This window comes from Python bivittatus, unplaced genomic scaffold (genome assembly GCF_059951505.1).
Source record: "Python bivittatus isolate LINGU-HERP-01145 unplaced genomic scaffold, Pbiv_v1 ctg000070_np1212, whole genome shotgun sequence".
In the NCBI taxonomy this organism is placed as follows: Eukaryota; Metazoa; Chordata; class Lepidosauria; order Squamata; family Pythonidae; genus Python; species Python bivittatus.
In genome coordinates, this window is record NW_028277034.1 from 45,683,655 (window position 1) to 45,711,015 (window position 27,361).

The following is a 27,361-nucleotide window of genomic DNA, read 5'->3' on the forward strand; positions in this document are numbered from 1 at the left end:
TTGCACCACTGAAATGGTGCACAATGATCTGCAGAAGACTATGCAAACACTTCCCCGTGAGCTGTTATCCTTCCCTCCATCAGGGTACCAACCTGCTCAAGTAGATTTTCTGCAGCAGGGAACTATCCTCTACATGCCAATCACACAGCAAGTGTGGTTTCTCACAGTCTTGAGTTTCTGTAGAAGCTCCATATCTAGCAGAAGAAAAGAACGTTTCCCCCTTACGAAGCCAAAGGAAAGATTCATCTCAAGAGAATTACAGCCTCTTTTTTTGTTTGTGTTAGGTAACCCGGAAAAAAGAATCAAATTTAGAAACAGTTGCATATTGAGTACCTTTGGGTTCAACTAACTTTGGAAGAAGTGTTGATGTGGCTCCTTTTGAAAAAAAGAAGTTCACATTTCAATTTTGTTTAGGAAGACTCATTGACTTTTGTAGGTGCTCATGCTCTTTTGAATGATCTACTAATGGTTTTGGAAACTCACTGGATAAGAGTTGAAATGGATATTGCACACTTTTATGATGTGGAAAAAGTACTGATACTACAAGATTGAAAGGACGCACCATCCATTTTACAATGATCTGAAGAGCTGACTTTTCTTTGCATATATAAGCAAACATTAGCTGTCAGGAGCCCCAGCTGGAAGATTATTTCAAAATTTGAACTGTAATTTATATAAATAGATTAGTTAAAAATATTTTTAATTACATTTAAAAAAAAATATATGTAATTGTATACTAGGACACAAAATACGTATGTAGGGCAAGTTTTATTTAGTACCTAACAGATATAGATCGATAGATGTGTGTGTGTGTGTGTGTGTGTGTGTGTGTGTATATATGCGCTTTTGTGGTTTTCTTTCTTTCTTTTGCATGCCCAAATTGCATCCTCTGCCATCTGTGAATGACCTGAGACAGCCATATTTACCTTGGAAAGTAAGCCTGAGAAACTTTCTCCCTCCCTTACCTTTCACTTTTTCTCCCCTACAGTGGCTGAGAAAACTAAAGAGCAAGTGTCAAATGTAGGGGGAGCGGTTGTCACCGGAGTGACAGCTGTAGCACAGAAGACAGTGGAAGGTGCTGGAAATATTGCTGCAGCCACTGGCTTTGTCAAGAAGGATCAGTTGGCCAAACAGGTTTGTGGAGCTGGTGGATATTTGCAAAAGATGGGTTTAAAACGGAGCATCTTCTTTCTGTGGTTTTGGAAAGGCTTAACTAGTTGCGCTTGCTCTGTTTTTCTTTGCTAACTCTCTTCTCTATAATGTAGGTAAACCCAGTGAATGATGGGAAATCACTGTTTATATTGGTTGCCTTGCTAACGTCCTACCAGGACCATTATGTCCTACTTGACCCAATTACACATCACTGACTAGTGGGATCAGCACAGTGGAAAGCCTTAGGATGTCACGTTAGATGCATCTCGCTCTGCTTTCAAATCATCATTGTTCAAGGAGGCCTTGGCCGTATGCATGGGTGGTTTCCTTCCTTCTTCAGTTCTGGGCAAGCCCACCTATAATCTCCAAGCTCCTTTTGTGCCTCTTCTGTCTAAAATACCATGGTGTGATTTTCTGGCATTCTGAGGCAGGAGGTAATGAAAACTGTAGCATAAACTCTCTAAAAATGTTCTTCCTTGAATATAGTGAGGGGACAAAACCAGAAAACTTCACCCCTACCTTGTTGGTCTGTTCCTGCCCCCATCCTGCAGAACCCTCCCTTCCCCTCAAAATGTCAAGGGCAATGCCTGAACACCAAAAGACTGTGTAGCTCTATACTAGAATATGATAGGGGGACTGATCTAAGTTCACATCTGTCAGCTTCAAGGTTGAATATTGTCAGCCGTCCCAGGTAGACTAGACAGGAAACAAGACCAGATGAGCTAATTCTACTTAATTGTAAGGCTACATTAACAGAATCTTGCAAGTCTGAAAGTACAAATCTCCTACAGTCTCCTTCACAGGGTCCCTTCTGATTCTGTTTTTCCGCCTATTATGCAGCTGTGGGCTATGCCCTCTCTTATCTGATGATTGCTTAGGCAGCATCTCTTTGCCCTGTTTCTCAAAGTCTTTCTCACATTCCATTACAATATGGATTGGAACCCAGCTGCTTTGCCCTAGCCTAATATTTTGGGTTTACTAAGGTATGGAAACATAGATAGCATGTAGGAAGTCTGATTATTTGATGGCTTATACCGTTTGTTTTGACTGAGAGCAGTTTTCTCAGCTCTAGAGCACAGAGCAGCTTTTCTGATCATTTTTATCCAATCCATTTTAACTGGGAATCCCAGGGATTGAAACTTTCATCCTTTGCATTTCAAGCATTTGTTCTATCTCTGTGGTTTACAAAGAAAAGAAAGGGAAGAGTAGGGATGCATGTCAGTGTTGACAGTTGGAAAGCTGTATTTGCTGCCTTAACTTAGGGTGTAGGTATTTTTTTTTTAAGAAGAGCTTTATAGTAAATCATTTGTCTAAGAGGTGTGGGTTTTGTTTTGTTTTTTGCACTTTCCTTTCAATTTTTAAAAAACAAATATTGATTAAAGGCTAAATGAGAAAGGTGCTTTACTGTACATTTGGCCTATGTTCTTTGTATAAGCCATTTAGAAGCATTTGCAGTTAACATGGAGCAAATCACTGGGGAATCTGATGAAAAGCTGTTGGGCAGAAACCACTGTTTTATTACTTGGAGATATCTTTCTATATCTGTCAAAAAAGCAGTTTTATTCATTCTTCCTACAGACCTTTATGAAACCATATTGCCCATTTAGCAAAGATAGTGCAAATACAATACTGCTTGTTGTGTGGCCCGGTTATCACTACTGATGGAAATCTATATTAGGCTGAACCATCTCACACTGCAGATTTTTAATGGAAGCAGCCCCTTCTGTTTTCTCTCCATGTCTCTTTTAAATTTTTATTTTGTATTTAAAGTCTCAAAATCTGTACAAGGTTTTCCTCTCTCATATCTGTTTTGGGCTAAAAGCCTATGATTCTGATATTCAGTTTGATGGACCAGCTTCCTAAAATATGCTACATCCATTTCATAATTTATCACATTTAAAATCAATTTGAAATGATACTTCCCCCCCCTTTTTTTTTTTGCAAAGCCATTGTTACATTGTCATTTAAAGTACAACCAGTTTATGGATTACACTAATCTTCCATTAAGTACTTGTTCAGCCCACATCAGTATGCATTTATGATATGATTCAATGAATTAAGATAAATGCATCCAACAGCTTTTGAATGTGCCTATCATAATAGTTTAATACAGGCATTTACTAGGCACTTGTTTCATTGTCCAGATTTTTCAAGGCTTAATTTTTTTAAAAAATAAAGGACACATCTCTAATATATAGAAAGCATCAGCCTTAGAAAACTTAGTGAAAGGAACATGAATAAGTACAAGAACCAGATGTTTCCAGGCATATAAAAGATTCATGCCTCTAATAAATTGAAAAGACATCTGCTGGAAAGGTGATTCAAATGTGATAAATATTTTTCAATTCCCAAAAGCCTAAACTTGGAGGGCATTCACATCTTTAAACTTGCCAGGCATCAGTCCAGTAAAATTTGAAAAGTGTTATGTTAGCCTTCCCCAATTTATATGCTAGGATTACAGCTCTTGGGATTATCCATGATAGCTTGTAAATTTCAGAGTGGGGACAGCTGTGCTAGATTGTCAATTGTAGAGGCTGAAGTATATTTTTTCACCCTGATCCAGGCTTAACCAGTGGTCTCATAACTTCTGAGACTCTATATATTTCAGAGATAGGTAAGATATTTTGAGCTGTAGTATCAAATCGTGGAAGAGGTATGGTCAACTTAAGTAGTTCATGGTCTTAGCTGTTGCTGTTGATGAAGGTGGGCTATTGGAAGATTCTGAGGCTTATTTTTTTGTTCCTCCAATACTTTAATAAAGGCAAGCACACCAATCAGTCCTGCAAACAAGAGTTATTGAAAAACAGTAATGCATCTGCAGTGTCTGTCTTTGTTAACTAAGCAAAGTTAGAGAATAAATGTCACCATTACAATGGCAGATCTACCAAGAATAGTGGTTTTACTTTGTCCCATAGGCGTAAATGGAATCAAGCCACTTTTATGAATGAAATGAAAGGGTACATCTTTTGTGGCAAGACATTGAGAATATTATGTAGCCTCCACCCCAGATTCTAGGACTGACCTAAACAGAAGCTGTCTAACAAAGGCACCTTTGGGGAAGACATCAAAACAAGGTCAATATGGTGGTCATGACTGTGCAATCAAAACTCCACCCCTTTTATATGGGTGTGGGTCACAGCTGCCAACTTAACTTTTTTTGATACCCCCAGCTGCCTAAAGGAATAAGTAGCTGATGCTTCCATTAACTCACCCAGGCTAAGGTGTATAGTATTTAAAGCCAGGAAAGTTATTTAAGCACAGGAGGCAGTAAATTCTACCAACACCTATCTTTGTTCCAGTATGATTGAATATTAGGAGCTAGCTTTTATATCTTTAGATAAGAAGATAGTAGGCTACCTATTATGATGGATGTTTTAAAAAGAAAGAAGTAAATGAGTAAGAAATTCTATAGAGAGAACACAGACCTTGCCTTTAGGCATGCAAATTTGTCTGTCTAATTAAAGGTAAAACAGGAGAACTTGCCAGATGTCAAGAATGAAGCACTGCAAGATCTTCACTTTTGAAAGGTCAAGTGAGTCTTATTAATATCTGGAAAATACAAACAAGATGACACACATATAAAAATGGTTGTTTTTGCATGCTATTATGGGTTCTGTTCTTGCATTCCTGCCAGCCTCTGCCACCTGCACCTTTACCTTCCCAGAAAGAAAACTGTTTCTTTAAGAAAAGGGCTTTTACATGGGAATGGATAGCCATTCAGGAGATAAGAACCAAGAGTAACAATTCAGTATGGATGCCTTCATCTGTTACAGCTTCAAGAAAATGAGTAATATCAATAACACTATGTTTTCAGAAGAGCAATATAAAGAGTAGATGTCTCCTTATTTACAAGGTATCACAAGGCAGGTGTCTTAGTGCCTGCATCTCCAGATTCTTGATCTTTAGCCCTCACCAGTATCTTCAAAGGGAATGGATTGGTGCTGATTATTCAAAATATCTGGAGGCCACTAGGTTGCCTACCCTGGTAACCTTCTGTAATCTATCTACTCAGAAGTAAGCCCTACTGATTTCAGTAGGATTTTCCCAGGTAAGTAAATGTAGAATTGCAATCCTAGTTTCAGATGCATTGGTGATAATGAAATAAACACTGATTTTGGGGGAGGGGGCATTGAAGACCTAGCTCTTTGCCCAGGCTTTTGGCTAGGGCAGTTGAAGCCCCTTCTAAGTAGCCTGTGTATGCTTTTTGTTGTTGCCTGGTATTGCCATTTTTGGTTCCTTTATTTTTATTGTTATATTGTTTTCTTGATTTTATTTTTCCTGTGTTTTTACCTTGGGAACTGTCCAGAGTTGCTAGGAGTCGGGCAGTGTATGAGTAAATAAATAAAGCAAATAGCCCACTGCCAGGATCAGAAATCCTTTACCATGCCCAGGACGATATGGGAATATTTTTTTATGTCTTCTCCTCCCACCTGCACTGCACTGAACAGAACAAAACCTTAGTAACTTGGGCTGAAGCAAGGTTACCACTGTGAGGTCAGTCATCCCGTAGGCCCAAGCCAAGGGAAATACGTTTAAATAATGAAACGGCACTATCTGCTTACCAGATTACTGCAAATGTCATTTACTACAATGACTAATTGTTCTGCAGGTTGTTGTTGTTTTTTTAAAAACGATGAAAAAATAATTATTTATTCACTGTTCTGAATGTTAGTTTTATGATATTTTTGCTTGAACCTCGTTTTAAGCATAGCGCAGCCATAAGACATGAAAATAGAATCTCTTTTCCACGTCAAAGAACGTCCAAATGGAGTGATATGCAGGGTTTGAAAAAAAAAATTCTCATTTCTATATCAAAGAAGTCATTGGTAGCACTTCAGAATAAAATCTTCCTTCTATATTAATGAACCCTATAATGTTTGAAAATAAAAAAATGATCCTGCATCAGACAACCGAAGTAGTGAGCAATATTTAAAATACAGTGAACATCCTTGATTCCAGACAAACTTGCTGGGAAATCTGTATGATAGGCTGGTGTACCCACAAGTCAGAATGAGTTAGGGATAGCCACTGGTTAGTCCTATCCTTTGATCTTAATGTGAAAAATTGTTGAGAATTCAGGAAGTTGACCTACACATCTGGTAACACCCAGCTTGAGGAAGACCCTTTTAGTGTATGTCTTTCGGTTAAAATTCACTCAATTACAACAATGAAAAGCATGAGATGTTTCAATTTTATTTTAATTTTTGGGGGGGACCCTTGAAAATTAGGCTTGGGCTCATGTGCCCTTTCAGTAAGGTAACTTTCAGCAGTTCAGTCAGAAAATTAGCATATATTTTTAGGACAAGTTGTGTGAAGAGCATTCACAAGATTGAATGCATATTTAGCACTTTTCCCTCCACCTCCTACACAGATGAGCTTTTCAAGTTGCTAGAGTTCTCTGAGGATATTGTTGTGCAGTTTATTTTTCGGACATGTGATTTGCTCTGAGCTGAAGGGGAAATGATTGATGAAATTTTCCAGGGAGGCTGCATATCTACTTTACAGAAAAACTTTTATTTAAAGATGGGGAGTCAAGTTGCACCAAAGGTTTTCTGAAACTTGCTGGTGGAAGAAACAAGAAAATAATTGTCCCCCATTCTGAAAAATGTAAAATCCAGCTGTTAAAGTAAAATCTTGGACTTTAATAGGACTCTGTATTTGATAAGATTCAGTTCTTATATCTACAAATTATTCCAACATGTGTCTAAAACTGTAGCTTGATAAAATCATGGTTTCAATATTAGCCATATTTCTGTATCCTACCGCCAGTTCTTAAAAAGCTCTGCACTGCTTTGTCATCTTTAGTGGATATAACAAAATTATTGCCTATTTAGATTATTTCCCCCTGATCAAGTCTGATGTTTTTGCTTTTGATATTATGTTGGTGGTTGTTATGGAAATAGCCTTTGAAGACTGAGCACATTTACAGTTCTGAACATTTATTTCAGGGTAACTCACTCCCCCCAAAGCACACATGATTACAACCTACAGTCCATCTATTTCTTAATTTATATTTTAAAATGGAGCATTTGGAGGCCAGTCTTAAGATTTTTTACAAAATAGTTACACTGACTTTAATGGAACTTATTCAGAATGCGCATAGTATTTTAGTTTTATTTCTATATACAAATTTATGGGTTGTGTCATGTGTGTGGTTTAGAGCTGCCAGAATATAAATCAAATAATTTATTAGAGAAAAAAGTATACGTGTTTGTGGGAAACAAAGCATTAACACTCTCAGAAGATGGGCTTGTTCAGCCCAAGTTACTAAGGTTTTGTTCTGTTCAGTGCAGTGCAGGATGAACTTTAAGAATAAAAAAATGATGAAAGTGCTTAAGTACTAGAAATAATTTTAATACAATTTGGCTTGCTTCAGCCAGTGTGGCTATTTATAATAAAGCTTAAATTAGGCTTTGGATCCCTTCAATCCAACAATGCCATCTCTCAGATCAGGAAGCGCACCCTCTTTGTCATGGTGCCTGCCTTCTAGAATAATGTCCCCCCAGAGATCCACATTGCTCCCACCCTGATGATATTCTGGAAGTCTTTAAAAACTTGACTGTTCTCCCAGCTTTGGGATAGAGTGCTTGTGGAGCACTGTCAGCGATGTTTATCAGAGGGGGTTTGTTTGTTCAGATCCATGGGATTTCCTTCTTCTTATTTCCTTTTTTTTATTTCTGATATAAGCTACCCAGAGTCATCTGGACAGTCTTTAAGTCTCATAGATAGATAGATAGATAGATAGATAGATAGATAGATAGATAGATAGATAGATAGATAGATAAATCCAGGTGTATCCCCATCATCTGCTATTATCAGGGAACAGATCAGTATGAGCCCTGGGTGACCTACTTATTTTAAATAGCTGCATATTTTCAGGTAAATGGAGACCCTAAAGTGGGGAATGACAAGAACAGCCCTACAATGGTATGTGAGAGAGTCTCTCTGAGGAACTTTTTATGTCCTGCTTATTTCCTGTTCAGAAGAATAGTTGATGCAACTCTGATGGCTATTCCATCATTTCATGATCCTCAAATAGAGATTTTGTAGATTTCCAATCAAGCTTCCTTTCATCAGTGTTTCTATTTAATTCTTGGTTGGTAGTGTTGTTGAATGCTTGGAATGGTTCCATTTCAGAAGTGGTGTTCTTCATTTGCCAAAACTGATGAAGTTGGCTCGGGAGAATGGGATTACTGGTACAAATCAAAGCCAGGAAGCCAATCCATTAATTTTCATAGTGCAGTACTTCCTGATACCATTTCAAAAGACTTTTCCTTTCAGCTTCAAATGCCATTTAGATGCATGTGTCTTCATCTTGTGCTAATGGAGTTTAAAGAAACAAGAAAGCCTATTGGCTTGACTTTCCAAAAATATTGTGTGTTTCGAGAAATATTATTCACACTCATTTTATACTACTAATTTTCAGTGATGTTCATTATGGTTGGCCAAAGCCAATGCCTCATTAGACCATCACAGTAATAAGTACTGTAGGTGCTGGGAGGAGGAGACACAAAATCAGAGACTCTAGAACAGAGCAAATGGCCCAGCACAAAATATATGTGGGGAAAAAAGCCAGTGTACCTGAAGTTCTCCATAACAGCCCATCAGAAGATTGCTCTCAGGGTGCTCCCTGGAATCTGGAACCCTTTCAATATGTTGGACAGTAACCCCCTTTAGCCAGCATGGCCAAATTTTAAAAAGTTGTGGCTTTCCTACTTTTCCCTTTTGACAATTCAGTCCCTCAGAACTGAATCAACACAGTTTCAAAGAAATAGGAAATGAAGAAGCAGAAATAACCCAATGCCACTTCTTTATTCATTTCTATCAAAGAAGAAAGCATTTATTGCAAGGGCTTTGAGATTGTTTCCTGAATTAAGATGAATTTGGTTTTCTTTTTTGATATTCCCCATGAGACAGAATGCAATACTGCAAACAGTCAAAGCAGCTATTAGAATTTTTGCTTTATTAGAAATGTTCTGAGTCTACAATTTTCTAGTTAGTATGTTTGCACAAACACATTGAACCATTAACTAGTGAGTCATTTCAGCCATGGGAGGAGGCTAACAATGTGGTACAGGCTTTCCAACCTCGCGCTCTCCAAATGTGCTGGAGGACAACTCCAGAGAAGTCCAGCTTCTTGAATTTCTAATCAGAATGGCCATTGGCTAACTTGCTTGAGGATGTTGGGAGTCAAAATCCAGTGCAACCAGAAGGCACTATGTTAGTGATGTCTGTTGTTTGTGAATTATACAAGCCACAGATTAAATCTGTAACATCTCCATCTCAGGGAAGCAGGTGCTGGGAGGAAACCTTGGTGATCCTTCATGTAAAAACAGAGTCATATGGATTCCTCAATAAGGTAGCCTTTTAACTTCCAAAACTACCATGTTTCCTAAAATGAAACTATTGATTAAAAGAGTGATGTTTTCCAATGGGGCTATTGAAAGATTGCTTGGTAAATTACTCAGTATAGAACAGTACCTCAGTAAAGAAATTAGATACTGCATCCTACACAGCTGAATGCCACAATTAATAGAAATCTCTCATAAAATCACATTGTTAGAAAAAGTGACTAAGGGCCATATGAGTTCATTTTAAATGTCCCCTTTGTTCATGCAGGGTGTGGTGGTTTCTCTGTTGCAAAACATCAGCAAGTTCTAAATGCAGCATTGTCCAGATGCCCAAATCTGGGAGGCAATAGCATTATTGTCATTTCAATGGAAATACTGAAAAAAAAATGTAAGCAGCTTTTCACTTTTGAGAAATGAGTCCTTGTTTAGTTTTGCTTTCACAAAGGAGGGTTTCAAAAATGACTGTTAGTCAAGGGAGCAATTTTTGGTTTTGTTCCCCCTCCCAAAGAATGTTCTGAAATTATTGTGTGTTGGATACAAAAACTGCTATGTGTGAAAGAAGCCACTTCTTCTAGTAGAAAGAGAAATTGTCGATTTCTCCCCCTCCCCCACTATAAAACTGTATTTCCCTTCCATAGTTGTCACTTGGACAACAATCTAAGCAGGCAAGCAGATAGGTCCACTGATCACAACATTCACTATAATGGTAAAATGTTTTTTCACTGTAAGTAGTCTTTCTAAAATTTGCAGCCTCATACCATCAAGGACGTGGCATTTTCATGCAAATATGTATCCTTCATTTATTTAGTCATTTACTGCCTCTCTAATACAAGTCACCCAAATATAGGCAGAGGGATAGCATGGTGTAGAAATTTATAACTCACTAATTTTCACCAATTTCCAATATTACCTGGGTAATTTTTACATGTCTCCTTATTCCAAGATAAGTATAGAAATGCAGGCGTATTTGTACAAACTCTCACTTCTAGAAAATATAGCCAGTTCCAAACAATTGAATCTTATCAGTGCACATGTTGTTCTCAATTTCCATGTGGAATTCATCGACAAGAAACCAGAAAGCAAACTATAAGCCATTTTTAAACGTTTGTTCACATCTGAGAATATTCACAATTTCAGAATTCAAAATCTTGGAATTTAGAGTGAAACTATCCATTCAAAAACTTTTTTAAAAAACAGTAACAATAAAGAGTTGTGCTTTTCTTGCATAAAGGAATAGGAATGTATGTTCTCCTATATTCTAGAGGAGTATGTTCTCCTCTGGAATGTAATAATCTTATCTCTGAAGATGCCAGCCTCAGTTCCTGATGAAACATCAGGAAATTTGTGGTCTAGACCATGGCCACTAAACCCTGAAGCCCAACACTGCTCAACAGATACTGTCCATGAAAGCCTATACCAGTATACTTTTCTGGTCTGATTAGCTTTTGTTTTAATTTTTTACTAGAATACTTTGAAAACTATTTCTTTTGCTCTAGATTTACTTATCTGAACCAAGCAAAATTTGTCCTCAATTCATTAGGTTCAGTCTGCTTATTCAATCTGCTAGTGAAACTAAGATCTGGTTCAGTGTTCTTTTCTGGAGATAGAAGTCCATCTGAAGAAACTTAAAAGTAAGTCATAAAGAGAAAAATATGTGTTCATTAAAGCTTACTGTCTGGAAACTTTGCAGAGAATTGTAACCTAAAGCTGCACACTGAGACCCAGCATGATGTAGTGGTGAAGGTTTTAGACTGGTACCAGGGACACCCATTTCAAGCCCCCTTTCAATCACTGAAGCTCACAGAGTAACTTTGGCCAGGCACTCTCGCTCAGCTCAACGTACCTTAAAGGGTGTAGTTGTGGGGAAAAATTGGGAGAGGGAGCCTTGAACCCGTGAACAAAAGACAGGATGTAAATCTAATAATCAAATCCAATATACACTTAATTGAGGTAATTAGGGGTCATGCTAGGATCATGCTATAAATTTCATGGTAGTGGCTATCTTGGGAGACCAAATTCTTCAAGTCAGCTATGCAAAGAAGTATCTTCTCCTCCCTGCCTGGAAATTGATCAGAAATCAATTTGTTTGGGTAGCAATGTTTTTGTCTGTTCCTTTGTGTTGGAACTACAACTCCCAGAATTCACAGCCTATATGACTAAAGTGAATTCTGAAAGTTTTGCTCAAAATATGCCGGAAGGGCTTGAGTTAAAAAGACTGTTCTGATACTGTATTTTTGCATCATCTGAAGGTGCTAATATCCAGTACAAAATCGCAGTTTTATAAGCCAAGGTGGCGGGGGAACCTTCCAAAAGTTGTGAATTAGATTTCTTAGACTGTATTTAATTCAAGACATGTAACAGATAGAGATCCTACTGGTATGCAGGTAGTCCCCAGTTTAAGAACAAGTTCCATTCCCAAGGTCAGTCATTAAGTCAAATTTGTACGTAAGCCGGAATAGTATTATTGTGTAATACTGTATAAGTAGTATTGTGTAATGAACTCCAACCATTGTGTATTTAACTCAAATCATTGTATATTTAACTCAGATTTTGCTACCATAAGCTCTGTTCTTAACTATGGGTCATCTGTACCCTGGGTGTTCTTAACCCAAGGACTACCTGACCACTCATTCAGTGACCATTCAAATTTGCAACGGTGTGAATGAGTGGTACTTACAACCAGTCCTCAGAGTTCTGGCCATTGCAGTGTCCCTGCAGTCACATGGTTGCCATTTGTGACCTTCCTTGCCAGCTTCTGAAAAGCAAAGTCAACGGGAAAGCCAGCAGGAGGTCACAAATGGCGACTACATGACATTCTCGCTTAATGACCCATAGTGATTCGCTTAATGATGGCAACCAGGACTGCCAGAATTGCCACTACTAAGCAGCACAGTCATTTGATGTCACCCTTTACAACCGTGTCACTTAATGACAGCAATTCCGGTCCCAATTGCCATCGTAAACCAAGGACTACATGTAGATACAATCATCTTCTTGCATTGAATGTACAAGGAGAGGTGAGCTACTCCTGTGCATGGCCAATCTTCACATCCCTCTGGTCTCCTGTGTCCATACTGTGGACATGTTATATAGGACCATTCCTGACAAACTATTATTATACTCCCACGCAAAGCCAATGGATAGCTCTACTAGCTGTTACCATCAAGGAGAAAATGCTTTAATCAAAAACTGCAGAAAGATGAGTAATGGTGGAGACAGACGAACTAAGTACTGTGTGGATCAATTATCAAGACTTCCTCTCTCTCACTTTCCTAAGCCCTTTTTTCTGTCTTTTAAAACTGCCTGGATAACAAGTGTTTTCCTGGTTCCTCACTCTGTAAAACTGTTTCCCCAGCTGTAGGAAAAGAGAAACCCAACAATCAAAAGCAGCAGTGCTGTAGCATCACACCAGCTATTATTCAGGCACTTCCTTTTATTGCAGGGTATAAATTGGATTAGTAATGATAGTTTTTTTGAACTTCGTTCTTTTTCTTCTTGATTCTACACAGCAAGAAGCGTAAAACCACTTCTCTGCACCCATTCTTATAAATACTCTTTCAACATTGATAACACAATGTTTTGGAAATCTTACCCACACAGATCTTTTCTATAACACATAACACACCTCGTACTTACAGATGGACAATTTTGAATTCGTTTCCACATCACATCAACAGTGATACCTGGTAAGCAATGCTAATTATTAAAGTCATATCTATCTCTTAATCAATCTTCATGTTCTTTTAATACATCTTTGTGCCTTTCACATCTTTACCCCGTGACAAAATGCAATTGCCATGCAGGGTCACTCATTTATCCCCAGAGCTAAATTGTATGCCTTATTATTTGCATAGGGTTGTCACTTGATCACAATTGGCCAATTATTTATAGTCCCACCGTTCTCTGCCTAAGTCAAGGGAAACAGGGACCTTTTCACGCTCCACATCCATCATCCTTAGTCAGTATGGCTGCAGTAGAACACTAAGGATTTTGTTACAACTGCAATATTATCAGGTACCTCCAGACATATCTTCCTCTGTAACAGCAGCCTCTGCATAGGGGAGAGATGAAGATATTTGGTACATAGTTTATTCCAACAATACAGACTCTTAGATGAACTCATCATCTCCTTTGATTGCAAGTTTATGGAATGTTCACACATCATGGAGGGAAGTGAGAAGAGAGTAACACAGGTCCTGGTTTATATATTTCATGAACTAATAGTTGTTTAGTTTTGGTTTAGCACAATGGGTAACCATCTCATTTGGGCTACTACAGAGGGGCATCCTCATTCTGTCTCAAAGGAGGGCATTTGGAGTAGAGTGAGGGATTTGCAACAGAACTCTAATACATATTGATTAACCAGCTTCAAAGTAAAAATGCAGAGTTGAGCACCGAATAACAAAAGGCTCAGAACTTTTGCTTTAAATAGCTTGATTGCAGCAGGAACCAAAATATTCCCCTTGCAGCTGGCAAAATGTAATAATTGCATTTACAGCCTTTTGAGCCCAGGCTATGACCTCACAATTTTGATGCGTTCAGGAAATAGAGGAATGGATAAGAATATTTAAGTATTTGGGCATCTGTACCTGCTTGATTTGAAAACCATTAATTTCTCTCTTATGCTGGCAGTGTCCCTTGGCCTGACATTATTTTTCTAATGTCTGGATGGAATGACAAAGGCTAACCTGGTTCAAGGAAAGTATTGCCATATCATTTGTGTACAGAAGCATGAAGCTAATCTGTGATTTAGCAAAAGAGGTAAAATTCACATTTAGAGAGAGCCTATATGATTTCATTAGCACAGAAGTTATTGGAGGAGAGTATGGCTACAATCTTGCTTATCCCACTTTTGCATGGGGATTGGGCTGTATAGGTGCCATTGGAATCAAAGTCACAATTAACTTGTGTATCCTTCTGTCCGTGAAGTAGCCTTTTCCCCAGACAGTGACCATTTCCCACTACTATAAAGCCATAAAGTCCTGACTCTTTCAACAGACACTGGGATAAAGTAGAGTGATCTATTCCGTGATGGGAGATGGTGGGGAGATGTTTGTGTTATTACTCCTCTTCATTGCATGTCATATATTCTTTTGCTGATTCTGTTCCATTATTTTTAGTTGTTTTTACCTGATTCTGATATAAGCTACCTAGAACCATCTTGGGATTGAAGTGGCATATACATTGGTAAATAAACTGTACTCTTCCATGTACATGGAGTCAGAATTATACGTTTGGTGAATGTGGCCCCATAACCCTCAAGTTAAGTGGTCTCAGATAGGTGTCATGCCAGTCTTATGGTTTTTATTTTTTCTGGACCATTACTACTCAGAAGAGTTCACTGAGCAAGCAAAGGACGCTTGTAACGCCCTTGTGAAAGCACATGTGAGACCATTCTAAACATAACTCCCTCATTGTTCACAAATTCTACCAAACAAACTTTTGAGAGAATTTATGCTAATCATAAATAGTAACTGCTGATAGATCTCCTTTATATGTGGAGCAACATACCTAATTTCAGTTCTGTAATAGCTCCAATTAGCTCTTAAAAGCTAGTGTTTCTGCATAATTCTGGACAGCTTGTCAGTATTCATTAACTCAATCACAGATGTTACTTGGTGGAGAGAAAGCTATGGTTATTATCCTTACATTGCTCTGATCATACTTGTGATCTGGGAAGCTTGATTTCCATGTTACTCTTCCTTCATGTCTGTAATTTTGATTGATGGAATCTTGAGTTAACACTTCTGATTCAGTAATGCTGTTACATGATTAAGATGGACCTAGGAAAAGGTCTAGTATACGTATATAATCTTGTAAATACAATCCATTATAAGGAATCCTTTATAATGGTAAATCTGCTTTTTCCAGTTCTTTTTACTGGAAGATTATGTTTGGTTACTTAAAGCAGTAGAAGCCATCTCCTAAATTATCCAAGAGTCATTGCTAATAACTGTATTCTCATGTTGGTTGCAGCTTCTTGTCAGGAAATTGTACATTTTATAATTGTTCTTGTTGCCCAAATGTATCATTCCACAGATGTATAATGTTAGGGTTTTTGTGAACAGTTGCCTGCTATCAGACAGGAACTGGAAACAAAATATTTGCCATTGAAAAGTCAGAACCAGTAAGATGTTCAGCAAAGATGTTTCCTGATCTGAAAGATTCCATATAATTCAGCCAGAGGTTCAGTCCTGTTTCATTTATCTCCTAGAAGAGAAGTTTGCATTGAATCCAAGATTGTGTTTGATTTGTTTTTCGTAAAATCTTTCCAAAATGTGCAAATTTCTTCATAAACTGGCAGAACTGGAGAATTAAGATATTTGAAGGCAGAAGAAAACTAAGTTATCCATCCTTAAACAGCACAGCTGCAACTGCGAAAATGGGTAGTTGGGGTAAAAAAAAAAAAAGATAAAACCCAGCACCAGCATCAAAGAAACATTACCAGCCTTCACATAAGCTGCACCTTTAAGCCAATAGCCATCATGTGCTACTTCCAAAGTGAAAAAAGAGATGCAGAGATTATTAACTTGTTTATTCATTGAATTGAGTGTTTATTCTGTTTAACCAATGTTAGAGAGACCCTAGAAAACTTCTGAATTCTAATAATCAGTGCAGGTAGTTTTCTCCAACTGTGTGTTGAATTTTCTTCCAACTGGTATAAATTTGAATAACATCTCACTAGGTGGAAGGTGGCGTATGCAGAATACTTAAGGGAGCAATTGAGAAAGAAGCTAATAATGTCAATAACTGCAGGGAAACCACTTCAGAAACAGCAAGATTTTTTTTTCCTTAGAAGTAGAGCAAATTTTTAAACAAATCTGTGGTTGTCTGTCTGTTTTCTAATAGATGTAGATATTCTAGTTTATCAGGGGATGGTACAGAAAGCCCTGGTCTGCTTTGCTGTGCTTTCTGTCTGTTGCATTTATACCATCTCATTGACTTTGGAACATTAATATTGGACATCTAAGCAGGGTTAGAACTGATTAGTACTTAGACTGGAGGCTACTAAGAAATCTCAGGGCTGTGGACTACATGGGAAATCAAAAAAATACCTTGGAAGAAGCCAGTAGTAAACAACTTCCTTAGTTGTTGCCAAAATATGGCTGTATTCATAAACTCACCAAGGGTTGAATTTGATCTCCTTTACCTTATCTCTTCCAAGTATTCAAATCAGCTTACATCTTCACTAGTTTTTAATCTCCTACCAACAACCTTGTGAAATAGGTTGGGCTGAAAAAGAGTGACCTCCTGAAAGTCATTCAGTGAGCTCCAAAGTCAGATGGAGATGTCAACTGCGTCTCTCAGTCAAATCCACCACCTATTATGCTACACTGGCTCTTTTTTTTTTTTTCTGTGCCCATTGTCTTGTGAGAAATTCTTCAGAAATTCCAGAGGCAATTGTTACTGAATCTGGAGGAGGAGATCACTAGAAACAAAATGATCCAGGTTCAAGTCCCTATGAAGTCACATAGCTCACAGGATGATCTGATCCAGTCACTTTCTCTCAACCCAACCTAACTTGCATGTTTCTTGTGAGAATAGAAGGAGGAAAGACTCCATGTATACTATCTGGAATTCTTTAGAATAAAGGCAAGATATAAATGAGGGAAATGTACAAAACATAAAATATACAAACAGCACGGTATGCCTTCTATTAGCTAATCCACTTTCTTACATTAGTGATCCTAACAAAGCAGCCCTAAATGATTCTTTGTAGAACCCAGAGCTAGATTCTTTGCCTAGTTATCTTTTCTGGAGGAGGATATCATTCCCTACATGTTACTTCCCATGTAAGAAGCAATATGCTTATGAATACCAGTTGCAGAGAACATGAGCAGAAGAATACCATTATGTTCATGTCCTACTTGTAGGCTTGCCAGCAAGGCTTGTAGGATTGCACAGCAGGTTGGACAGCCCCCCTCCTACCATTATAAAGTTAGATTTCATGACCGCCCCCACCCACCCCTTTTTTTTTTTACAAGCTTTCTCGCAAACAAGCCATTTTGTGTGATTTCCACAATCTTGCTCTAGTTCTGTGAAATTTCACAAGTTGGCTAAAACCTGATGAAATTCTGGCAGTTTTTTAAAACAAAATTCTTAGGAACCAGGGTTTCTGGCCAATCTTCTTTACTCTGTCCTAAATTTTGATCTGGCAATGTTCAAATCTACCATTCGCTGTTAATCTAGATGATACTTTTAGCTATTCGCATCACTCAAAAGCAAAAACAGATGTAAAATTGGGGCACTAATATGCAGTTTTGAAAGAAGAAAGACTATTTAAATGTAAATACTCTTACATTTTTAATCCTCAAAAATTGGTAATGAATGCCTCATGTGTTGGACTGTTAATCATGCCTGGCAGCATGAAATGTGGGTGTTGCTGGTGACATTAATAAACATATAATCAAGCATACAGCACTCAGTTGTGTAGCCCAATTTAGCTCAGGTTACAGCCTTTTTCTCTGCAAAAGACTGCCCCCCATTAATCATAGAGAAGCACAATTACAAATAATGACAAATAACATATAGGCAGACAGCGAACATCAGGCAGTCTTAGCCATTTGGAAATGCATTTCTATTAATGTTTGTCTTGCTTTTTTTCCCCAGCGATCTCGGTCTGAGATTACAGAGAGAACAAATGCTAGTATATTCGAGGTTATGGTAGTAATTCAGTCACGTGTGAGAGTCATTTCACACCAAGTATGACAGGCTTCCCTCTCTCCTTCCTGCCTCCAGCACACCCCTGAGGAAGAGATCAGAAGTTTATGTTTCCATTTTGAATTCAACATCCATCAGACTTATTGCTGAGGCTGGCGTATGGCCCTAAAATATAATCTGGTCTGTGAGCACTTGATTTAGTGTGTTGTGTCAATTTTGCAAATTGTAATTTACTATTTAATGTGATGTACAAAAGCAGCCAATTATTACTTTCTGATAAATTCTGGCTAACCAAACCATGGCTTAATGTGTGTGAACCCAGTTTTGCATCTTATCAAAACCATAGTTTAAACAAACCATGGTTTAGCATAAAGCCCAGTCCTGAGCCCAGGCAAATTTTGTACCTACAAACTGACCTACACCTAGTTTATAATCCTGGGTTGTTTCCTCTATCAGGGTTAAGACCAGCCTTCCTCAACTTGTTGTCCTTTGACTATATGAAGACATTTAGCACCAAACTGGGAATTATGCGACTGCCTAAATCGGCTGGCTATTTTATTTTTTCAGCAGGAACTTTGAGGCTTAGCCTGAGAGATGCTTTCTCCAGCTTCATACTCTGAAGTTATATTGGAATAAAAACTGCAGATTTCCAGGTTGATATGGCCATTGGTAGCAGGGAATGCTGAGAGATGTGATCCCATCATATCTAGAAGAGAAGAGTTCTAGTTTCAAACTAAGGTCAGCTTTCGCTTCAGACAAAAACAAGGAACTGAGGTTCATTGGAAGATGGAAGCAAAGATTAAGCTGGAAAAGAGGAGGCAAGCAATCCCAAAATAATGGCCTCTTGCCCAAAGGTGAAGCTTTTTGCAAAACACAATGGGATGGGTTTCACACAACATCAGTTTAAAATAAATATGGTCCCATTCAAAATTCTTTGATTTTGCTCTAGTGACAGGCAATGCAGCCTTAATGGTGCTTATGCTCAGCGGCATTTACAGGAGGTATATTTAGGGTTACAGGCTATACCTGTAATACCAGTATACCAGTATACCAGTACAGAATACCAGTATACCAGAATACCAGTACAGAAAGCACAGGAATGAGGGTGTTGGCCATTTTTTAGACATGATGGTGTTGTAAGTTCTGGGACTTTGAGAAACATGAACCATACCTCTCTCTCCTCTTAAAACTGGACCTGAGCTGGAAGTTAAATCAGAATCTGAGGCAGCTAGAATCTGAGGCATAACACTCAAGCAAAACTGAGCATCCAATTTGTCCTTATTGGAAAATGTGATGAAATGGCCTCATTAAGTAAGGTCTGAACTTGCAGCTGTATCAAGGTGTTAAATATTTCAGTGCATACCAGGAAGCCACAAATGGAGGTAGGAAATTATTATAAACTCTGTGAGGAAAAGAGGGAGCTTTCTATAAAGTTAACAGGGCAAATTATGCTAGTTCTTCTAATGACCTAACTGAAGAAATGGCATCTTCTCTTTCATTGGAGCTTCTTATTTAAACCAGTTTGATATTAACATTTTGCTGCCATAGATTTCTTAAGAAATATAACACTGTTGGGATGATGTAATAAAAAGAGTTATCCCATGTCTGGAATTTCCTGGACAAGCCTAGTTTTAGAACATCCCACCCAACTGGGATCAAAAAAAAGAGCTAAAAGTTCAGGGTTGCTTTTCATTTTGAAAGAGGCTTCAATAGCCTTGGAGAGAGAAAAGGCTGGTTTGATGGTGGCTGCAGTGTCAGCAACCACAACCAAGAAGCAACAGTGCCACACTCTGCTACTCCTGATTGGCTGTGCTACCACATAGAGAAGGGGCATGGGAGTGGCCACAATGGTTGCTGTGCTCTAGCTGGAGCACAGCTGCCTTTGTTCTCCCTGGTGCCCAGATGGGGCACCCTCTATAAAGGAGTACGGCCCACGTTGCCCCTTACATATCCAGGCCTTCCTCTTTATTTACATGCTATCCCCCACTCCTCCTTTCTTGCCACCTCCCATGTTCTTGTTCTTATTTTTTTGCACCCATTTCAGTCCCACTCTTCTTCCTTCACCCAGCCACCATGCTCTTCCCTAGCCTTCTCCCATTTCCTGCCTACCCTGTCACATTCTGCCTACCCAGAAGATCATATTCAAAAAGACAACTCATCCACCATGTTGCTGTTGTATCAACCAGTCTTACATGCTAGCTTTCAGGAAAAAAAAAGTTAGAGCAGGCCCAGCTTTGTGTATTACTTACAACTCCTGTGGTGTTCTCTGGTAAGAAACTGTAAGTGGACAGAACCCCCAATTAGACACGAAGCACAACAGGAATAAGGAATATAATCTTCCTTATATAACAGCTTAGACAGAAGCCCTTAGGGCTTGCTCAAACCAGGCATTCCCTATAGTGCACTGTGACAAATGCCCTAAAGCTGTTTTCCACAGTTATCTCTGCATACAGACCTTACAGGGAGTGCTGTTATAAACACAGATAGGCCACGGGCTCACACTTGGCATCACCAAACAGGAAGAAGGAAAGAGGCCAATGCAGAGAGAATGTAACATCCCAAATTTAGTCCCAAAGGTTCATTGGGGGGAGGGGGGGCTATTGATCTGGATTGCAAAAATCTGGACCAATGTAGAAGGCAGAAAAGAGACAGAAAATTCAAACTCCTTGCTGCTACCTTGTGCCCATTAAAAATTATGCAGCCCAGATCTAGTAGTTGCGATCGAAGGTCAGAACCATGTTTGCCCTGAGCTTTCTTGTCTTCACCCGCTGTGCATTTAATCCTGAATTTTCTCTGTGAAAAGTTTTTTCTTTAACCCTCAGCACACCGCAATTACAGGAACAAAGCCACGGTGAATGTTGTCTTTGCTTTGCAAGAACACAGCCTTTCTAATTCTCTGTTGATCTTTTTATTTGAGGCTACATGATGGAGAGGGCTTGGGGGGTAAAGCATTTAGGACGTCAAGTGGCTTGCAGCTCTTTTGAAAGTGGGAATCAGAGGCTCTTTTTATTAGGACACAATGATGCCTTAGGAACACCAATATCCTCATTTTTGGCAATGTTGCTTTCATATCATCCTCTGTCGCATTAGTGAAGCAGCCTTAAGTTATAATCAGGTGTACTGGTTTTAAAGTTGTACTTCTCCCCTTGAGCTGACACTTTCCCACTGCAACTTAAAATGCGTAATTGCTTCACTGCCCATTATTTGGAGGTGAGATCAGTTGACCTGTTGTACCATCAGAAGTGTGCTTTGGGATTGTTGGAAAGCCACCAGCCAGCCTCCACTACAGCCATTGATCTCCCACTGTTTGCCTCTCTATTAACACTTAATTTCCTACGCTCTTTTTGTACTTATCTCTCTCCCATTATTTTTATACCAACTTCTCTCCCAACAATGTAAAGGAGAGGAAAGCACCTGGAGGTGAGTTTATGTCAATCCACAGTAGCAGTATAATGTATCTTCACACGCAGCAGTTCTGCTTTTCCTCGTTGCTTTCCTTCTCCCAAAAAAATAATTAACAGGATCTTTCTTGCTTATTTGCCAATTTTTCTGTATTTGTCAGTTTGGGTCACTTCCCTCCTTCCTATGAAGTAAGAAAGTAATTCCCCCACAACTAACCAGCTTCAGTTCTCCTGTTCTTTAGGCCTTAGCTCGCTGCACCATTATGGCATGGTCTGACACCTTCTTTTCAAAGGCTATTTCTGTTCTGATGACTTGCCACATGTTTATTTCACATGTTTTTAACATGCCGGATCTCAAATGGGTTGTGTGGGAAGGACAAACAACAGTGTAGAACAGCCTGGGAATAGTCCTGAAGTCAGCTCTGCTCCAGTATCCTGATTCATGGGAGTTTTCTCTGTTGGGTGGATTTATGCTGAAGTGGGGGCGCAGCAGAGCCAGAGGAGAACAGCGATCCCTTTGCCTACATTCAGTGGCACATTCACAAATCAGGAAAGCATCAGCAATGACTCAGAACATTTGCAATGGAAGGAGAACAGGAATCAGCAGTGGGGACAGCAGGTTTTATGCTGGCATTGTTTTATTAAAAAGCTGGCTGGGTGACTTTGGTCAGTCACTCTCTCCCAGCCCACAATGTCAGGCTCAGGCGACAAGTCCGTTGGTCAATTCCTGTCGCCACCAATGGATCAACATTTGGTTGATCCGAAAAAAAGCGGATCACCTGCGGGAAAACTCTAGGAAGAAAAAAAAATGTTTTGTGCTAAGTCAAGGATGGAGGGATAGTATTTTAAGTTAGTGCTGGAGAAAGATGTTAATAGAAATGTGGGGGGGGGGGGGAGAGAGAGAGAAAGATTTACATTCTTATTCCAGCCCTTTTACAATCACTTACAACTCTTTTACAATCCAGCTATGTTACAAACTGACTGAGTTGGTTTGAACGGCATACTTTGGAGGTCTGCAGCAGCTGCTTGGCATTTTTCAAGCAGAGGACAGAGGAAGAAAGGACAAAAACGTACTTATTTTCTTGCCAGCCATTTTTCTGGTGGCTGGACGTTAGCTGCAGCTGAATGGATGAGAGCAAGTAATTAGATATTTTACGTTTACTAACCACTGAACCTTTTAAAGCTTACCAGATAGAGTGAACAAAAGCTAAGGGTGGAAGGGATGGACAGGAGCAGAAATAAGGAAACACATAAAGTTTGAAAAGGCTAATCCATATAAAATGGAGTCTAAACATATTTTCACAATATTAAGCAATATTCATTAAATAGTTATGATCATCAATATCCAAAAAGTCAAGATCTGGATTAATTCTGTAATAGGAAGTTAAATTATGGTCAGATCTGGCAAGTAAAAACACCATAGATGAACTTTCCTACAACGTGATGCTTCCTCCCACCCTTCTCCCCGCCATCAAAGCACTGAGTCTCCAACTCCCAGAATTGCATTGCCAAGTTAAGGAAAGTTGCATAGATAATGCCATGCACGAGCATAATGAACTGTAAACTGGAGTTCAAGAAAACGTGCAGATGGTTCACATAGAGAGAAATGTCTAAAAAATTCTATGGTGCATGTTTGAAGAGGGGACACGCACGTAAACTGATGTGCAGACTTAATCGCTTTGTCATAGCTTTCATTCATGGGATCTGCATTGCTTCACTTTTGAGAAAGAAGGATCAAGGGAATCAGACTTTTATGTGCAACTTCATACATACTGCACCTACATGAACATGTTAACTAGTATGCATGGGAAGATGTGGATTTGTATTCTGTCAATGCACAAAAATGATTCCTAAGAGAGATCAGTGTTGAGTAGATGAAGCTTCAGTCTTGATCATTTGGTTTCTGGAGGGCAGTAGGGAACCATCTCTCTCCCCAAGGTTCAACACAGAGTCGTATATATTTTCTGAGTTCCAGGCTGAGTTCCGGGCTGACTGATTGGGTCTAAAAGGAACATACGCTGATGCAGTTTTCTATAACTGTTTTCAGGACTTGGCATGCTGTCCTCAGTGACCTGGAGTACTTTGCACAATTTTAGCTGGTGTCTACTATAGCTATTCCTATGCAGGAATACTACAGCAATTTATGTTCTAGATGGATTGTTGTTCTGTGTGGGACAACTCGTGGAGATGATTTGGAAGCTACTAGGGTGTTGTTAATAATATTTATCAGGGATCATATCATACCAATCCTGAAAGATGCCTGGTGGTTGCCTATCCATTTCTGGGCCAATTTAAAATGCGATGTTCTTCTACAAGTCATAAATGACTTGAAAGTTAGATATTCAAGTTTCCCCACATGTCAAATACTGCTCTTCAAAAAGCAATCAGGTATCGGCTTTTTTGACATTTCTGCCTCTGGCTATGACCAAGCTAATGTGCCGAGCATTTGTGACTTAATGGTGGCCACAGCCAGAAGTTAAACAGGAACTCTTGCTCCATTTGTTTTTTCCACTGTTGGCTGTAATGATTTTTATTTCATGCTTTTTTGTTGGTTGTGGTTATTAAGAATGCAGTTCAAATGGAAATAAACATAAAGTAGCAGACAGACATGATACCGTCCCTGCTTGCTTGGTGGAAAGAGGAAAAAAAACCCTCTTTCTATAAGTTGTATGACTTAAGACTAATCAACATGAGCAGCAACTTGAGGACGAGGACTTCTGAGGTGGTCAAGCTTGGTGGGAGATTCTGTCGTGGAATGTTTTATGTTCTGCACTTCTTATGTATTAGAAACAAAAACTGCATGTCAGGGAGAAAGATTGTTGCCCGGTGCTAATTTTAATAATGTGTCAAAAATCTGTTTTGTGTAGTTTTTCAGTTGTTTCAGATTTAATGGAAATGGATGGTTATTTATTTATGTATGGGGGAGAGAATATTTAACTGAACCTTTCACTGGTAGGATGCCAAATGCATTGACCCTGTATACCGTATAATCAAAGGGGATCTCTGTGAGACCAGCCTGTGTTCTACTGTGCCATAAACCCTTAACAGTCTGCAACCCCCCACCTAATGCCCATGTTTCAATTTAAATCTCAAAGAAGATATGAAGGAAGGCATCCCAGTGGGGTTTTGCAGAGAAAACTGGGGGAATTAGGAAGTCTGCAGCGTGAAAAAGAGATGTCTGATTGAAAACAACACCAGCCCACTCTTTAACGTCACAACCATAAAACCAGAGCAAAATTACCACTAAATTAAATTTTAAAGCAACCTGAAATAGGAGAGAAGAAACAGAAACAGAATCAGAAAAATGCTTTCACAACACTGAATGGTGGATTGTGGAACAGGAATTGCAAATATTAGACTTTTAGGAAGGTTTTACTATAGACATGTGAGTTCCCTACATCCAACTTGAAATGCACATTATGACTGCATTTGCATGGCATGCTTCTCCATGCATGCTGAATCATGGTTTAACCAATTCAACTTTCTAAGATCACAAGATACACCTGGATCATGAATTTCTTACACTGGCTGAGTTTGTACAACAACCTAAGCCTGAAATGTGGCAAGGTACTTTGTGTGTCAGGGTGTCATTTCAGTTTACAACGCAACCACTTCATTCTGCTCACATGTGTAAATAGTAAACCAAGGATAGGCAACCTGGTGGCCTCCCAATGCTTTGGACTACAATTCCAATAACTAACTCCCTGCTATTTGTGATGCTGTCTGGTGCTGATGGGATTAGAAGTCTGAAACATCTGATGGCTTACCTAGGCTTGAGCATATTAAGTAATTTAGGTTTAGTATAAGAAATCAAGTATGACCTAGTAGTTCATCACTTTAAGTCTTCAATTTTGCTACTAAAATGTGTTCTTTTTATTTTATTTTATTTTATTTTATCCCTAGTGCTATCAAAATCAGAAGGCTTCTATTTCCTGCTATTGACAGCACTAGATAGCATACATTCTTTATGGTGAAAGTTCAAAAGCAGTTTCACAGGCATGGTTTGCTTGACATACTCCATTGCTAACAAGCCAAAATAAGAGTCCGTTCTATAATAATAGAGGAAGATAATCATGTTAAGTTCACGATCAGTAGCAGCATTGATATCCAATATATCCAAACCAGTGATCAGTTTGTTAGGAGAGAAAATTCCTTCATACATCTAATTCTTAAAGACAGCTAATTTTTAAAAAGTAGTAATTGTTACTATGGTAACCACATTCTTTAAATGTGATATCGTATACACACGCATTGCATACAGGGGTAAATGAAAAAGCTTCTTAAGGAACTTGAATTCAATGTTGTACCAACTCTCCCGATCGTAGTCTCTTCCAGACGCATTGGACAATAATCGCCATTACTCCACACAGCATGGCCATCTTTCTCTGCAGTTGCCTATGCCAGATGAGAGAAAGGGATAGGATGGTCTATCTCAAAGAAATGTCAAGTTCTCTAAAGCCATTTTCATTGTAGGAAGAGAGGTATGTAGCAAAATCTGGTAGTATCTTTTCCTGTTAACACATTTTATTAAAAGGGATACATTTTTGTGATAATAGCTCCCTAAAGTTTATGCTTTTCACTAATATTTGTTAGCCAAAAAAGGTCCTACCAGACTCCTCCTGATTTAAAGCCATTTTCAGTTTTCTTGCTAAAGAAAATTTGATGTGAACTGTATTATCCTGAAGGTGCATAATATTTCTGAATCACACTGATTTGACTAATTGTGTGACTAAATGCTCTGTAGGTGAAACCCCATGTAGCATTTTAATGATGTGCTCCTTTGGTTCATGTCTTTAATTATATCCCTCTAAAGTGAATTATAAATTGTATAGCTCTTTGTCCCCCACTATATGCATCAGGCTGCTGCATTTTTATGTCATATTTTTCAAAAGCTCCTCAAAGGATTTCCAGTCTCTCTCTCCTCATACCACAGCTACTTTGAAAGATTTGGATTGTAGTATCATGCTTAGGGTTTTCCTTGCTAGCCATTACAGCTCCAAGAAGCTGTTCTGAATATTAGTTGTTGTTGTTGTTCAGTTGTTAAGTCGTGTCCGACTCTTCGTGACCCCATGAACCATATCGCGCCTACTGAGTATTAGTAGTAGCAAGCAACTCAGCCACTTGTTGGAATACAGAACAAAAATAGTTCTCAAAACCTTAGTTATATTTTAAGATTAAAATATATTATTAGAAGACAGCCTAGGAAAGATTAATCAACTTACTATACCAGGAACTGCACCCCATTATATATGTTATTTGTTAACACTGCATCTAATCGCTCATTAGAGTCCACAATGAAAAAAGAGAAGAGGATTTTTAATTCTACAACTTCTTGCTTTCCCATGTTTTGCCATCTCTGTTTACCCTGTAAAGCTGTATTTGCTTAGCTAATTGCTTTTTTTGGGATGATCTATGGATTCCTGCTCCTTCAAAGCCTGTTAAAATTGTTAATCAGGGAATCGTAGTGTTGTGAGATGGGGAAAAGATCATGTAGTCCACAGTCTAGAACATATAAATGTTTCTACATTAATCAGTATAGGCAAAGGCAACCAGCAAAGTGTGTCACCAGCATAGTACATTCGTAAGAGTTTCCAACAAAGTACATGGTGCTTGTAGGTTGTGAGGCATACAGACACTACATAAATGTGTGTGTCAGGGCAAGGAGTGTCATTAACCTATTTCATTGTGGAAGGGGGGAAGAGATACCTTTCAAATGTAATTTGTTGCTCAGCCAGACTCTGGATATAAGGGAAAGTGATTCTGAGAAGTGTTATGTATTACCAAAGATCCATACTT

At 38.7% G+C, this 27,361-nt stretch overlaps 1 protein-coding gene across 1 annotated transcript in view; it reads left to right on the forward strand.

The window, feature by feature from the left end:
* Positions 1-27,361, forward strand: part of SNCA (synuclein alpha) — a 44,967-nt gene that overhangs the window by 12,183 nt on the left and 5,423 nt on the right. The window contains exon 5 of the mRNA XM_007441795.3: positions 989-1,134. Coding sequence (XP_007441857.1) covers positions 989-1,134 — 146 coding nt within the window. The remainder of the gene's footprint in view (positions 1-988; positions 1,135-27,361) is intronic.